The following is a 16,282-nucleotide window of genomic DNA, read 5'->3' on the forward strand; positions in this document are numbered from 1 at the left end:
GTTAGAGGTAAGGATATTTCATTTAATTTACTTTAGAGTAGCATAAACTGTTTATCTTGTGAAACTGGTTAGGCCATGAGTTAGGTTGTAGAACTTGTAGTACTGTGTTGAATAATAGTTTATGAAATCTTACGTAAACAAAACCTTGTCAGGTTTGATGATTTTATTTTACGTATATTATTTTTGTGCTGATTTCCAGACTTAAGGATGGCTTTTGTTAAAAGAACTTTTGAAAAGATAGAATATACAAGCTCTACACATTTCCACACCTATAAACTGGAACAAGTTAAAGCATACATAAAGAATAATTTCTGGTTTCCCACACATATTTGTCTTTACTGGTGCTAATCTACTTGGAATATTTTACTAGGACAGTAGTATTGTGATTGTTTACTTATGATAATGCTTGTGCTTGATATCTCAGGACTGAAGTCAAGCATTCTTATGACATCATCAAGCATAATGCTTGTGCTTGATGATATATCAGGACTGAAGTCAAGCATTCTTGTGATATCACTAAGTCCATGCTTATTGTTTTTGATTCATCAAAACAGGTCCTTTTGTCCGACTCAAGATATGGCATGCCTATAGATGAGCTATGGAGATCTCATGTAATTTCTTAACTCATTGCCTCTGGGTAACATGTATGAAATGGTATGCTGGAAATAGCCATCTTGTGGGAACATATATACCATGCTATCTATATCTTAGTCCAGTCACAGTTTATAGCCCTTCTAGCATATAGACTTTGTGCCATGGTGCAGCCTATCTGTATCAGGTATACAAACTGTGACTTTATTGATACATATATAGCATAAAAAATTTGATGGTTCTTTCATTTATTTGAAATTATTCATACCAAGAGATAAGTGATTGATGTCACTCATGGAAGTGGCTCAACAGGAATGTTTAGTTGTACACATTGAATCTTGGTGATATGACTGTGACATCATGAAAAAATTGACTGAAAGCTGGGTGATGGGAATATGCCATCATGGAAAAAATTGCTAAGGGGTTGGTGACGGTAATGTGCTGCCATAAAAAAATTGGCAGAAGGCTGAGGTGATGAGAATAACTCCTCATAAGTGCTCAAAGCTCTTAGAGGAAGATTAGACTTCGTGAGCATTTAGGAAGGGGCTCTTACATTAGCTCCACCTGTGAATGAGGGTGGAAGAGCACTTCATGCTCACAATCCTTTCCTGCTCATGTTACAGAAGATTGAGTAATACAAAAATGTTTTTTTTTTTTTATGTTCTGTGATGAATAATACAAAATCATATTTAAGTATGTTTTTTATTGTTATTGCACAGATATTTTGACTACCTATAGAGATGATATAGAGTCTATGCAAAGAGAACAGTCTGTTGCCATCTTGATGCAGCATATTTAATTACAAACATAGACCTTGAAAAATAACAAAATATGATTAAGTAGAAAAAGAGAGAATATTGTTATGGGGAGGCAAGTAGTCCTGATACCCTACACAAGTGTTCATGTGGGCCAAACCTACAAACCACACACTAGGGAAAGTTACTACTCAAGTAAGCATAATGCCTGGATTTTGAGCACTGGGATCCAGTGGGTTAACCCATACATGATTGGTTAAATTTTTACTAAACTGTGGTAAGATTGAGATGTGTTGGCACACACCATTCTGTGTTTGGATTATTGTCTGGCTCACAACAGGGCTCCTGAGATGTCATTCCAGCCATTGGGACCTGTGCTCTTGATGTGATAAGAAGTTATCTGGCATCAGTGAAATTTTCAGAATGGCATGGTTAGATGTCACCGAATTTGAATGTTATATGCCAAGGCAGCATAAGAGAACTGGGCAATGCATGTCTGTGTACTGTGAGAGCTTGTTTTTGACTCCCAAGACTGGTCAGTCTGGAATGTAGTGTGCTTAACCAGGTGTATAGGATGTGGAAAGATGACTTTATATGTTCTGCAATAAACAATACACAATAGGTGATAAGATACAGAGGTTGCACTTTATGTAGTAAGATTACAATAATCATAATGCAATATATGATCACTGATGGTTAGGTCATAGTACCACTTTACTCGGAGCTTCTGAATATTTTTTATAAGTATTCATTATACAATATATAATATAACAAGTGCAATATTTTCATAAATGCAATATAATCAACATATTACAATGACAAAAATGTTGCTAAAGTATGATTTATTAACTTTATATCTGTGCACGTGTGTGTATGCAGGTATATCTGTGCATGTGTGTGTATGCAGGCTTAAATAGATATGAGAATTTGTGCTCATCTTGTAAAATATATGAATGTATGTATATATGATTTACATAAGTTTTGGAGTGAAGAGTCCTTATCACTAGAGAAGCTAGGTGTTGCTCCCAAGATTACTGTACAAGTAAGGCTGAAGAAGTAGATTAAACTGACTATGAATATTTTCATTGTGTAAGAGATTTATTTTACAAACTGCAATGGATTTTTTTTTTCTTTCTTTCTTTGCAGGAGTTATTAGCAGAGGCAAGATACTACTGCATGAGCGACCTTGTTGCTGAATGCGAAGATGCAATGAAGCAGAAAGAACCTGAGAAAGATCCTGTGAAAGATCCTGTGTGTTGTGTTCCTCTCATTACATCTCAGAAGGAAGAACAGATGCTCATACAGTCAACCACTAAGCCAGTTGTTAAATTACTTGTAAATCGACATAACAATAAATACTCTTATACAAGGTAAGGCTCAGTTGTTTGAGTTTTTGTAATTATTCCCACTATGTGAGACATTTTGTATTCTGCTATAATCAAGGTACATATCAGTGAATATATGTTTAATTAAAGGACTTTCATTTACAGTACATCAGATGACAACCTATTGAAGAACATTGAGCATTTTGATCGACTGGCCTTGAGATTCAGTCGGCGTGTTTTATTCATTAAGAATGTAATAGGATCTAATGAAATATGTCTTTGGGCATTCTATGGACATGGGAAGAAAGTAGCAGAAGTGTGTTGTACATCTATTGTATATGCTACTGATAGGAAACATACAAAGGTAAGTTTTGCAAATTATATTTATGTATAGTTAAAACATAGCCAAGAATTAAAGGTTTGTATATATTGATAGTATTTCCAGCAGTAGTATCAGTTTTCCTTTTAGACTTTATACATTTTACCCCATTTATGTAAAAGTTAAAAGTTGAACGGAAATGAGAAGAAAGAAGAGGAGAGAGAGATTTGACATGGCATCTCCGACGAGTCTTCAGTTGGGTTGTGTAAAGATCAACCTACCTGCTGACCCGTAGTGGAGGCTGTGTTTATTGATCAACGCTTCTTTGTCAATGGAAGGATTAGCTTTCAACAATATTGGAATTATTTTTCAAGAGGTTTGTTTAAAATTATGGCTTGTATATTATTTGTCTGATATCAGGGACTTGTTTGTTCAGAAAGCAGACATCTAATATTTCTATAGAATTAGGAATGTAAGAAAAAGTTTAAAGTGTGAATTTTAAAACCATGTAAAAAACTAAAAAGAAAAATGGGTGCTAGGGTGATCTGATGTTACATAAGCAAAGATTGGTGAAAGGTATGAACCCATTTGAAGTGGAAACAATAATAAGCTTAGAAATTTTGAGATGAGAATTGAAATTTATAAAAACTATCCAAATACAAGATATGAGAAGGGAAAAAACAGATCACCTATTGCATTAAGTTTAGTTACAATCTTTAGATTGTGCTGAAAAGGTTTTATAGAACATTTCCATTGCCTTAGCTATTAGTGGGTTGTTGAAATTGTTTTAGCAGTTTGTTTTGTGTCCTTAAGGAGACTGTCCCTAAGCTTGATGATAAGGTTTTGTTTAGGTAGGTTCAAAATGGGTTATACCTAGTTTCAGTCTTAAACATATGTATAGCAAGTGGATAATTCTGAGCTGAACTAGTGCTGATTCAACATTATTTACACATGTATATCTCTTTCTGGAGCATAAATTAAAACATTATTAAAAATTTAATATTTCAAAATATCAACATTTTCTGAAGGGTTATTTCCAACAAACAGCAGAACAATTCAGGGTTACTTTGTAACACGATTCACTTGTGACTTAGAATGATTCTTCTTATCCAAGCATACATGTACACATATTTACTCAAATGTGCACACAATCATATTTACACACACAAGTACGCGTGTACATTTTTTAAACAGATACCTGAATTTATATGTGTACATATACATCCAGATTGACAGGTCTGTATTTGTAAGCACATATGCCTATGCATATAAGAAAATGCTATTACAGGTGGTCCAAGACAAGCAATAACTGCATTTATGAATAGGTCATATTCCAGGTTAGCATTCACAGGGGTAACTTTACTGTTTTTTGTTGTAACTCTGGAACCAATATGTGCATCTTCATGCAATGAAAGAAAGATGAGCATAGTTTCTACAGTAGTTAGCCCAATGGTGTTAGGGGAATCTAATGTTCACTGAAGTTTTATTTTGCAAAATGTGTTTAGATATAGATGGCTTAACAAGTACTAAGCCACCTAAGGCTGAATTAGTAGACCTTGTGACTTTACCCAATTTCCCCTTTCCTTGAGTTTTATAAAAATAAATAAATAAATAAAATAATGCTATTACTATGGATGCTAATTTTATTATATAATTATTAAGACTTTTTTTTCTTCTCTCTTCTTCTTCTTCTTCTTCTTCTTCTTCTTCTTCTTCTTCTTTTCTCCTCCTCCTCCTCCTCCTACTTTTTCTTCTGCTCCTTCTTCTTCTTCTCCTTTTTCTTCTTCTTCTTTTTTTTCTTCTTCTTCTATTTCTTCTCCTTCTCCTTCTTCTTCTTCTTCTTCTTCTTCTTCTTCTTCTTCTCCTTCTTCTTCTTCTCCTTCTTCTTCTTCTCCTTCTTCTTCTTCTCCTTCTTCTTCTTCTCCTTCTTCTTCTTCTTCTTCTTCTTCTTCTCCTTCTTCTTCTTCTCCTTCTTCTTCTTCTCCTTCTTCTTCTTCTCCTTCTTCTTCTTCTCCTTCTTCTTCTTCTCCTTCTTCTTCTTCTCCTTCTTCTTCTTCTTCGTCTTCTTCTTCGTCTTCTTCTTCGGTTTCTTCTTCTTTTCTTCTGCTTCTTCTTCTTCTTCTTCTTCTTCATCTCCTCCTCCTCCTCCTCCTACTTTTTCTTCTTCTCCTTCTTCTTCGTCTCCTTCTTCTTCTTCTTCTTCTTCTTCTCCTTGTCCTTGTCCTTCTTCTTCTCCTTGTCCTTCTCCTTTTTCTTCTTCTTGTCCTTCTTCTTCTTCTTCTTCTCCTTCTTCTTCTTCTTCTTCTCCTTCTTCTTCTTCTTCTTCTCCTTCTTCTTCTTCTCCTTCTTCTTCTTCTTCTTCTTCTTCTTCTTCTTCTTTTTCTTTTCTTCTTTTCTTCTTTTCTTCTTCTTCTTCGTCTTCCCTCCAGAATATTTGAAAATCATCCATCATACTTAGCTTCTCCTTCTCCTTCACACATAAACATAATATACACAATTACATTACATGTGTACATATAGGTACACATTTATACATGTACACATTTGTGTTTATACACATATAAACAAGTACATGTAAGAAAACACTAACAAAAGTGGTCTGAGACTTGTTGCCAAATTTAGCATTTTGCTACTTTTAGTGTATCACTTGCTTTTTTATCTTTATCTTGGGAATCAATTTCCATATCTTCATGTAATGTAATGAAGTTAATGGACATTTTTTTTTTTTTTTCCTTCTTTCTTTTTCTTCTTTTTAGTAAGAAAGGAAAATTATCTTTACTGCTTTTGTTGAACAGTTTTCATTTGTTCCAAATTTTGCTGTACCATTTCAGAGCTTATTGAGATACACAGAAATTGATATTAAGGATTTATATATTTATATTTTTTTAGTTTTTGCAGTTTTTGCTTTTGTTATTAGGGAATCTAAGCCAAATTTCAAAAATCTTTTTATCAATTTCTTAGCATATCATTGATGTTATAGCTGATTATTTTTCACCATAAAGTGCACTTTGCTTCGGGACAATAGTAGTATGTAAGAAACGTAAGGGAGTAAAATATTCAAATTTAAAGAGAAGGGTAAGACTCTTTTCAGCCCCTTGGATCTGGGTGCTTGGATGCCCTGTGTGGCCCAAAATCCTTTTTTTTTTTTCTTTCTTTCTTTCTTTCTTTCTTTCTTTCTTTCTTTTATTTCTTCTCCATATCTAAAGGTAGTCCATAACTCTACTATAATAATGGCAATAAGTAACTTTTGTAATATTAAATTTTCTGTAATACACCCTGTGCCGCTGGTCACAGCAGGCAGAAATAGGATCGCGAGCATGGAAATAGTGTCCTCCTTTGGAGCTGGTACTCCTTCAGTCATGGTTTACAGATAGCAAATTCAAGACTTATTTATCGATGGAAATAATACCAAAGCTCCTTCTTGAGTGTTAATCATTCTCCTTTGTGGTTATGTGTCATTCCCATTCCCGATGTCTTCTGCCAAAATTCTCATGACGGCATGCTCTTGTCACCTCACCCCTCAGCCAGGTTTTTCTATATTGGCTTGTTCAGGTCACTTGTTTGGTCCTGGTTAGACAGTTTAAGAGAAATGTGTCCATATTACCCAACATTTGTTTATGCCGCATACAAGAGCATAGAGAGAAGGGTGAATTTATCTTTCCAGTTCTTCTAATTCTTCCCTTTAGCAGCTGATTCCATTTGCACAATATGGTTTGGTATAGAATATATGAAATACTCTCGTTTTGATTGGCATTTATTGAACCATTTGTCATTATCATGGTAAAATTATGGGATGCAAATGTGTGTTTTGTGTAAGGTTCATTTCTTTCCATTGCAGTATACTATTCCTATTATGAAAGGTTCCCTGTAAATATTTCAGCTTACTTATTTATCTATGGAATAGAAAAGTTTCAAAACATTGAATACATTTGTTGTGGCTTTTTTTTATGCAATATTTGTTTTTCATTCTTTTCTTTTCATTTTATTATTTTATTCTATCTTACTTAATTATATTTGTTTTCTTCAGGTTGAGTTCCCAGAAGCAAGAATCTATGAAGAGACGTTAAATGTGTTACTCTATGAAAATCGCACAGGACCAGATGCTGAGCTTATGCAGGCTACCTCAACCCGAGGGGCAGTAGCACCAGTTGTATGCACATCTGATGACGAGGAGGATAGGAGAGGAGGTGCCTGTTCGCAGTCAGGCTTAGGGAGGCTGAGATCCAACAAAAATAATCAGTTGAAATAAAAGGGGTGAATTAGTTAAAAGAACTTCAATTCTCTGATATTTTTACAGTATAAGAAGTTTATTATCTATATTATTATTATTATTATCATTATTATTATTTTTATTATTTTTATCATATATGATGGTAAGCAGCTCTGGGCAGACATTAACGTAGTTACCAGAGGTTTTGCTCAAACAAATCAACAAAGTCACAGCTGCCAACATTTGACAAAACTGTAACTGTAAGGGGATCACGACAATAATAGCCCATAATATCCCTGGATAAGCATAACAATTGTTTCACCTTATGGTTACTTCAGCTTGAAATGTGGAAGCACAGCCAGTTAATGGAAAAATAAATGTTTAATGTTGTATTTAATTGATTTGTTATATTCATTTTTATTAATCAATGTCCCCTATTATTTTTGAGGCCCACTTGAGAGGAATTTCTTGATATTGTATATATTTTATATAGATACTAATAATTTCACAAATTTCAAGGAATATGCCATATAATAGAACACAACTTGTTCATAATAGTTCTATAAACCAACTGTAAAGATAATGATTAATAATGATTAAGGAATTCCACTGCCAGTGTGGGTACTTTTTTCAATAGTGCTAATTTTGTGTGCTAAATGAATCTCTGCATTTGAAAGGGGATGCTCTTATGTATGGCTCTTATATTGTACATCTCCACTGAAATATTGGGATGTGTCTTGTTTTGGTATTGTAACCCAAGATTTTTCCAAGAAGCGCTTCTGTGATGAATGTAGAGTAGGATGTTTGTAATCAGGGAAACTATATTTCCTGGAATGTTCATATTTGAGACGTAATAATTATAAAGGGCCATATTTTCCTGTTATCTACTCATTACATTACGTATCACTATATGTTGTCATAATATTTGAAGGCATGTACCTGCATTTTTTTTATTTTTTGACCAAGGAGTTAATTTTTTTTAGATATATTAGTAGAAATGTCTTCCTTAAAGTTATTTTGATAAAAATTTTGTTAGTGTAATATATAGCATGAAATCATCTAAAAAGTATTCTGCTTTTACTAATTATTTTTTATTATGGTTATTATTTTTTATGAACATTTCTGCAATTTAACTTTTTAAAAAAGGATCTGCCAACCAAGGTATATCACAAACATCTACATACTTACTAGGGGGGAGGGTGTCCATAATGCCAAAGTTTTCATTGTTATTTTGGAAAACAATAATACCATTTGCTGCCATATATCTTAATTAATGCAGTGGCTGCTTTTTGCACTGAAACCTGTATCCATGTAGCATGTTTGGTTTGTAAGGCTAGTCCTGAGTTATCTTTTTATATGATGTGATATCAATAAAACTATTTACAGTTTATAGACATTTTTATTTCCATATCTCCCAACCAATTCCTTGACTGCTGTTGTTGTGGGAGGGGGGGGGGGCTTAGGAGATGAAGACTAAGGCTTAGCATTGAAGATCTCTCCTACCATAGGCTCCCTCCAATCCTATGCCTGTTGTTACTGTGGGGGGATTAGGAGATTGAAATAAGGCCCAATACTGGGGATCACCTATTCTTTGGGCCTTGGCCTTTGACTCATCTAATTTTACATGGTCTTCTCTTCTTCCCCTTTCCTTCTCCCTCTCTTCTACCCCTTATACTATCCGCTTCCCAAGGTGTGAGTGCTATATTGAAAGTATGAAAGGCTAACCTTGTGCCACTCATGAACAGCCTGGGGGAGCTCTGGGCATGGTATTCCTCTTTTTAGTTGTCAAGCCCTTACCCCTGAATGAGACCCTGAGGTTGGACCATTTCTCTCCCTACTGTACTCCAGGCTTGCCATAACCAGTCCTCCCCTCACAATCTCTTGCCCATTGTTGTTGTTGGGGGACCATAGGAGATCAATCCTACCTTGGACCACAACCCTTGCCTCAATTTTGCATGGTCTTTTCTTCTTTCATTTTCCTTATCTTCCCCAACTCCTCCTCCTGTCCAATTCCTAAGGTGTGAGAGTCGTGTTTAAAGGATAAAAGGCTAACTTTGTGCCAGTCATGAACATCCTCAGGAACCCGGGGTATGGTATTCTCTTGGTTAACTGTCTAGTCTAAACCCCTCATGGGAACCCTGAGGGGTGGACCTCTTATCTTCCCCACTTATTACAAGCTTACCATGGCCAGTAATGAAGATTTTGTACACTTATTAGGGGCACTGAGGCTTGCCCCTGTATCAGCTAGTCTCCCTGAATCTAACTCCTCTCGTCCTTTCTCCTTTGATCACAGCTACAACCATTCCTAATACACCCCCTTGTCAATACATGCTGTCAACTTAGCCCATCCCGAAGCATTACCTAAGTTATAATTCAACCTCCAAAAGACGTCCCTTCCTTAACCCCATTTACACAATCATCTCCATTTCCTACATCCTCTTCCCTTATTACAACTCTTCAGCCTTATTACCCTCTCCCTCACAGCACTACCTCAGTCCAAACCACTCCTTCTTCCTTCTGTCCTCTCCCCTCTACAAACCTTTCGAGTCCTATATTTAGCCAGTCAAGTGGGATCGATTCTTGTGATTCCCCCTTCAGGCCTAATTTAGCTTGCATCCGCAGTTCCGATTGTTCCCGCCTTGTTACAGTTACATCCGAGTTCCTAGCCCATGCACTATCTACCCTGGTTGACCTCACTGGAAAGTCTATTCATGCCCAACCCCACTCCTCCCTTAAGGTGTCAGACCTCAACACAGCTGAGATTTATTGCGTCAGCAATACAGGATTTTTGTGCTTAATCCTGATATAAAAATGCCTAAAATAACTCATCAGATCTTCTGGTGCCTATACAAAATACCTTGGGTTTTTAAGTCTACTACCACTTCACTCCTATCACTGGACAAACTAACTTTTACTGGAGGTAATCATATTTTTGTTGTATCTACAGTACAACTTTTATATAACCATAAAATTTGTAATCTCTTTATCTCTGTTCTGGCCAATGGCATACCTCAAAAGGTACATAGTTTAAGGCCTACCTTATTGGAGCATCACATAACTGAAGATTTACTGGCCTAGATAACATTGAGTTTTTGCCACCACAGTGAATTCAAGTAAAAATTACATTAAATTTTTCATGAGTTATTTAATCTTTTTTCATAACTGCAAACTAGAAATATAATGATGAGTTTTTCATACCTTTCAGGCATAGGTCACAGTGTGTAAAATGGTCTGAGATAGGTTGAATTTAAGAGGCAAAATATGGCAAGACAGCAAAAGTTTTTATGCGCTACAGAATACTCAAAAGTATTATTTTCTACAGGCAGTTAAGCATGCCATCTTTAGATTATAGTTGTGTATGAAAATATTTAATGTTTTGTGAATGAAGAAATGTAAAAATAAGTTGGGATTCGTAAATTAATAAAAAAAAAAAGGATTGGTTGCCTTGCTGCCAAAGCAATAGTATGTATTTATTTCAATAACTGAAGATTTTCTGCTGCATCAACATCTAAAGTGATTGGTGCTAATTGTGGTGGAGGGGCTAAGGAGACAGAGACAGGCCTAATGTAGGGGATCACTCCTACCTTGGGCCTCAGTCTTTGTCTCAACTAATTTTGCTTGATCTTTTCTTCTCCCCCTTTCTTCTTTTGTATCTTCTTCATTCCCTTCATCTGACCCATTCCTAAGGTGTGAGAGCCCTGCTGAAAGGATGAAAGGCTGGCTTTGTGTTAGTCATGAACAGCCTCCGGGAGCCTTGAGCACGGTATTCCCTTGTTTAATTGCCAAGCCCTTACCCCTTATGGGGACCCTGAGGGATGGACTGTTTCTTTTCCCCATTTTATTCAGGCTCACCATGTCCAATAATGAAGATTCTTTACCCTTGATAGGGGCATTAAGGCTTGCCCCATCATCAATTAGGCTATCTGAATGTGTTTTAATGGTTTTCCGACCCCTGCCCCTCCTTTGACCTCTGCTCAAACCACTGATACTAATACCCCCTCCTTGATGTTTACTGACAACTCTATCCATTCCAAACCACCCACCCAGGTTATTACTCAACCTTCCCTTCTCCCTACATTCTCTTCTCCATCTCCAATTGCAATTTTCTTCATGTCTACCCCCTCTTCCCTTATTGCTACTCTTCATCCTTATTGCTCTCCCCCCACAGAACTACTCCACTCCACACCAACCTATCTTCCTCTTTTCCTCGTACTACTGCCTCTACTTCTGCAAACCTTTTGAGTATTCTCTTTGGCCTAGCCAAGTGGGATTGATTCTTTGTGATTCCCCCCACAACCCCCTACTTTGAGAATACCCTCTTGGCAAAGTTACCTTTCACAGTTGCTCCAGTCATTCACGCCTTGTCACAGTTACATCTGAATCCCAAGCTCATCCACTATCTACCCAAACTGACCTCACTGGCAAACCCATTCCTGCTGAACCTCACCCTTCTCTTAATAATTGTACTGAAACTTTCTATCTCTCCAAATGCTTGTCCTATCTATAACAAGAGCTGGTCAGACTATGAAAATGACCAACTTGCCTGCCTTGCTGATTATGATGCAGTGGCAGTACAATGCTACAATATTCCTTCCAGAGGCCGTTGTAAGTCCCATGTTAATATTGCCAAGATTAGCTTCCGTAGACATAACCTTCCCCATGAAATTTATATTGGCGGATTGTCCTACCATGTTTGACCATATCAACCACTTCCTTGTCAGTGTCAGAAGTGTTGCCATTTTGGCCATCCAGCCAAACACTGTTGCTCCACAGTCCACTGCCCTCTATGTGCCCAACCTGGTTATGACCGTTCAAATTGCCCTGCTCAGTCACGTACATGTGCCAACTGTGAAGACTCCCATAATATATTTTATAACAGCTGCCCTGCCTATAAGGTTGAATGTGAGAGAGCAATCCTTAGATTCAAACTAGGCCTCACTCTACATGAGGCCAGACAGGAAGCATGATATCGAGGTTTTCTCTTTCAACTTCACTCTGCTCTCCCCTCCCCATCTTCTCAAGATATTTCTTTATCTCCCCCAGTATCTCTTCCCTATACCCTGAATCATCTAATTCTACTTGCCTAATCCCCCAGTCAAATTCCTTTTCCAAGTCTAAATCCAGATACTCCAATCTTTACCACTTCCCCAATACTTACTTCTCACTTTACTTGTCACACCAGGCAACCCATATGTTCCACTCCACCCTCTCCTTCCACATCCTCTCCTACATCTTCCTCTTCTTCAGCTCTTCGGATATCTATCCCCCTTTCTCCTCCTCACAAGAGAACCTTTGTTTCTCAGTCCACTTCACCCAACTCCCCTTCAGAAACTCTTGAAAACGTCCAAAAGTTCCTAAAGATGACCCAAGGGAACATTCTGCTCAATCATCCACCCTCCAATCCCTCTGTTCCTACTCCTACATTTAAAGTATTTGCCAATATCCATCTTCCTCATTCTCAAGTTCCCCCAAACATACCCCATCCTCTCTACTGCTCCCACCTGAATGATCACAGGAAACCCTTCTGTCACAACAGTGTCCTTCTCCAGACCCCTCTCCTCCAGACTGTCTTCCTGATATTTCACCATCTTCCCCAGTCCCCTTTCTCATCCCCCAGATTCTTCTCCTACTTCTCTGACAGCCACCTCTATTTTTCTTGAACTATGTCCCTATTCCTTCCCCAGTCAGATACATTGCAATTCACTCTACTTCTTTAACCCTTCCCATTTTACTAATCTCTGCTCTACTTCATTTGCTTCCTTTTCCCTTTGCACTACCATACTATCCTATATCGCTCTCTAATCTTTGACATCACATCTAACACTCCCCCCTCCCTTCTCCTACTTTTCCAACAGCCATCTCTGTTTTCCTTGAACATTGTTCCTATTCCTTCCCCAGTGACAGATACACTGCAATTCACTCAATTGCCCTACCCCTTTAACCCTCCCCTTTCCACTAATCTCTGCTCTACTTCACTTGCTTCCCTCTTTTCATTTTTCACCACCATACTATCCTATCATCATCATCATCATGGGGGCTGATGCCGACGGGGGCGCATAGCCGCATCCACCCTTCGCTTCCACCTACGAGGATCCCTCATGGCTAGATGCCAGGCAGGGACTCGGCCCATCTCTAGTTCTTCACGGCAGGTTTGGTCGATCTGCCCAAGCCATGACTTCCTCGGTCGTCCCACAGGCCTCCTCCACCCAGGGTTGTCTCGAATAGAGACGACCTGATGGGCAGGATCATCCTGGGGAAAGCGAGCCAGGTGGCCGTATAGCCTGAGTTGGCGATCACGGATTGTGCAGATAACAGGCCTTGTGCCAGTCTCACGGTGCAACCGTTGGTTGGACACATGGTCCCGCCAACAGTACCCCATGATCTGGCGCAAGGACCTATTGCAAAAGGCTTCAAGACAAGCCTCCAAGGCACAGGACAATGTCCAGGTTTCGCTACTGTATAGCAAAACTGGCATTATCAGGGCCTTGAAAACCCGAAGCTTGGTCCTTCTGCACAGGTACCGAAATCTCCAAATACTCTTGTTGAGAGAGTTCATGACCCCTGCTGCCAGGCCAATCCGTCAGCTGACTTCATGGTCTGACAGCCCAGAGTTATGAACTACACTACCAAGGTATGTAAAGCTCTCTGTGACTTCAATGTCCTCGCCGCAAGCACGTACCGACTGAACAGGTTCTCCTATCAAGTCCCCAAATTCCTGGACCTTGGTCTTGGTCCAGGAGACCTCTAGACCCAGGGGCTTCGCTTCATTGCTAAATGCATCGAGAGCCGCCACTAGGGTATCCAAAGACTCAGATAGAATGGCAACGTCATCAGCAAAGTCAAGGTCTGTAACCTTGATATTGCCCAGCGTTGCCCCACAATGACTTTGAACAGTAGCTCTGCCCAGTATCCAGTCCATGCAAGTGTTGAAAAGAGTTGGTGCAAGGACACAGCCTTGCCTCACTCCTGAACTAACAGGAAAGAAGCTCGACAGGCCCCCACCACACTTTACAGCACTTTCAGTACCAGTATACAGGCTTGCTATTAGTCCAATAATCCTTGTTGGTATTCCTCTCAGCCTCAGGATCTCCCAAAGAGACTCCCGATGCACCGTATCGAACACCTTCTTGAGGTCGATGTAGGCTGCAAGCAGCCCACGCCCGAACTCACGACGGCGCTCTACAATGACTCGAAGCGCGAGGATACGGTCTATTGTGGACTTACCAGGAGTGAATCCGGATTGCTCCAGTCTCTGGTGCCTCAGTAGATGGTCTCTGATACGTCTCAGAAGGATGTGGGCGAGAACCTTGCCTGGTACACTGAGCAGTGTAATGCCTCGGTGATTGCTGCAGTCCCAACGGTCCCCCTTCCCCTTCCAGAGAGGGATGACCACACCCCTCAACAGGTCATGGGGCAGCGTCGGTGGGGGTGGCAGAGGTGGCATACTATCCTATAATGCTCTATAATCTTTGACATCTAAGACATTTTATCCTTATCATTAATTCCTCTTTACCCTTTTTGACACAATACTTTACCATAGTGTTACATGACCTTAGATGTCTAGCACATTTATTTGTTTCAAACATTTAACATTTAACATTAAGGGCAAAGCCTCCAGGTAATGAAAGGTCATACATTATGATAAAGCATTGTGGCAAAAAAGTTTAAAATGAGTTAACAGCTAGGACAAAATATGCTAGATGTCAAAAGTTCTAGAGCACTATTGATTAGAAGTGAAAAAAGTAAAGATGAAATAGCAGAGTACAATGGCAGTTCAGGACTGACAAAGCCAGCCTTTTACCCTTTCAGCATGGCTCTCACACTTCAGGATGTAGACAGAAGAAGGGGATGAAGAAGAGAAGGAAAAAGAAAGGAGGTCCAAGGCAAGGGTGATCCCACACATTGAGCTTCAGTCTCTGTCTCCTAAGCCCTTCCCATGATGACAACCAGAAAATTAAATTCTCCATAATAACACAAATTCTCATATAACATGATTACTAGCTATATGAAATTCATGACACACTACTTATGAAGGTTGCAAAACTTTATACATTGGTGGGCATTTTTCTTATTAGATTTAATGAGGGGAAGAGCACCTTTAATCTTTTATATGGTGTTTATTTCATTACTGATTCTACGTGAAACCTCAATACTTGCAGAGAAAAGTGGATGCAAGAAATGCATACACATCTGTCCTTCAGACACTGCCATAGCACTATAATACTTGCCATTACAAGTTTACTTGTGTAATGCCATTTTAAAATGTAATAAAAAAAATGCATATTTAAACTGAAAAAACAGTATGCAAAGATAATATGATCCCCTCACTCGTAAGGGGTAGGACACTGCAATAAATTACAGTGAATGATTATAATCATATTTTGCTTGTTCAGTATTTGCTGTTGTGGGGAGCTTAGGAGACTAGGACTGAGGACCACAGTAGGGGATCACCCCTGCCTTGGACCTCAGCTAACTCTGCATGGTCTTTTCTTCTTCACCTTTCTTTTTCCTTCTCTTCTTCATCCCCTTCTTCTATTCATATCCTAAAGTGTGAGAGCTGTATTGAAAGGATAAAAGGCTGGCTTTGTGTCAGTCCTGAACAGCTTTCATCCTCTGCTTTTTTCACTTTACCATTTTCACCACCATATTTACCTACAATGCTCTCTACAGCCTTTATGTAACACATTTTGTCCTAATTGTTAATTCACTTTTTACCTTTTTGCCACAATAATTTGTCATAATGCTGTATGACCTTTTCTTGCCTGGTGGCTTTGCCCCCCATGCCTCGCCCTATTGCTATATTTCGTATATGCCCCATATGACCTTAGATGTTGATATCGCAGAAAATTTTCAATAAAAAGAATAAATATTTTGATGTGCGAAAAGGCATGACCTGATTTGGCCACTTTTTTTCTTTTAAAAGGATGGGGTAATTATCAATTAGAATGGTACAGGAGGATCCTAGTTCTATGCATAAAGTGTAAGTGTCTTTATCGATAAGGGAAAATGTAAACACATGTAAAGTGCTTTATTATGTATTTCACTTTTGTATCTTTGCCTTTGCCTGCATTAAGTCAAAGGA

General features: G+C 38.4%; 1 protein-coding gene across 1 annotated transcript in view; it reads left to right on the forward strand.

Annotated features, from left to right (window-relative positions):
- The window catches only part of LOC113803750 (BTB/POZ domain-containing adapter for CUL3-mediated RhoA degradation protein 3), a 17,020-nt gene extending 8,432 nt beyond the window's left edge, over nt 1–8,588 (forward strand). Inside the window, exons 4-7 of the mRNA XM_070121019.1 lie at nt 1–7; nt 2,493–2,716; nt 2,837–3,035; nt 7,018–8,588. The exon at nt 1–7 is cut by the window's left edge and continues 94 nt beyond it. Of these exons, the coding sequence (XP_069977120.1) occupies nt 1–7; nt 2,493–2,716; nt 2,837–3,035; nt 7,018–7,239 (652 nt within the window). The 3' untranslated portion in view covers nt 7,240–8,588. The remainder of the gene's footprint in view (nt 8–2,492; nt 2,717–2,836; nt 3,036–7,017) is intronic.
- Nucleotides 8,589–16,282: the final 7,694 nt, after the last annotated feature.

Source organism: Penaeus vannamei, chromosome 4, assembly GCF_042767895.1.
Source record: "Penaeus vannamei isolate JL-2024 chromosome 4, ASM4276789v1, whole genome shotgun sequence".
NCBI lineage: Eukaryota > Metazoa > Arthropoda > Malacostraca > Decapoda > Penaeidae > Penaeus > Penaeus vannamei.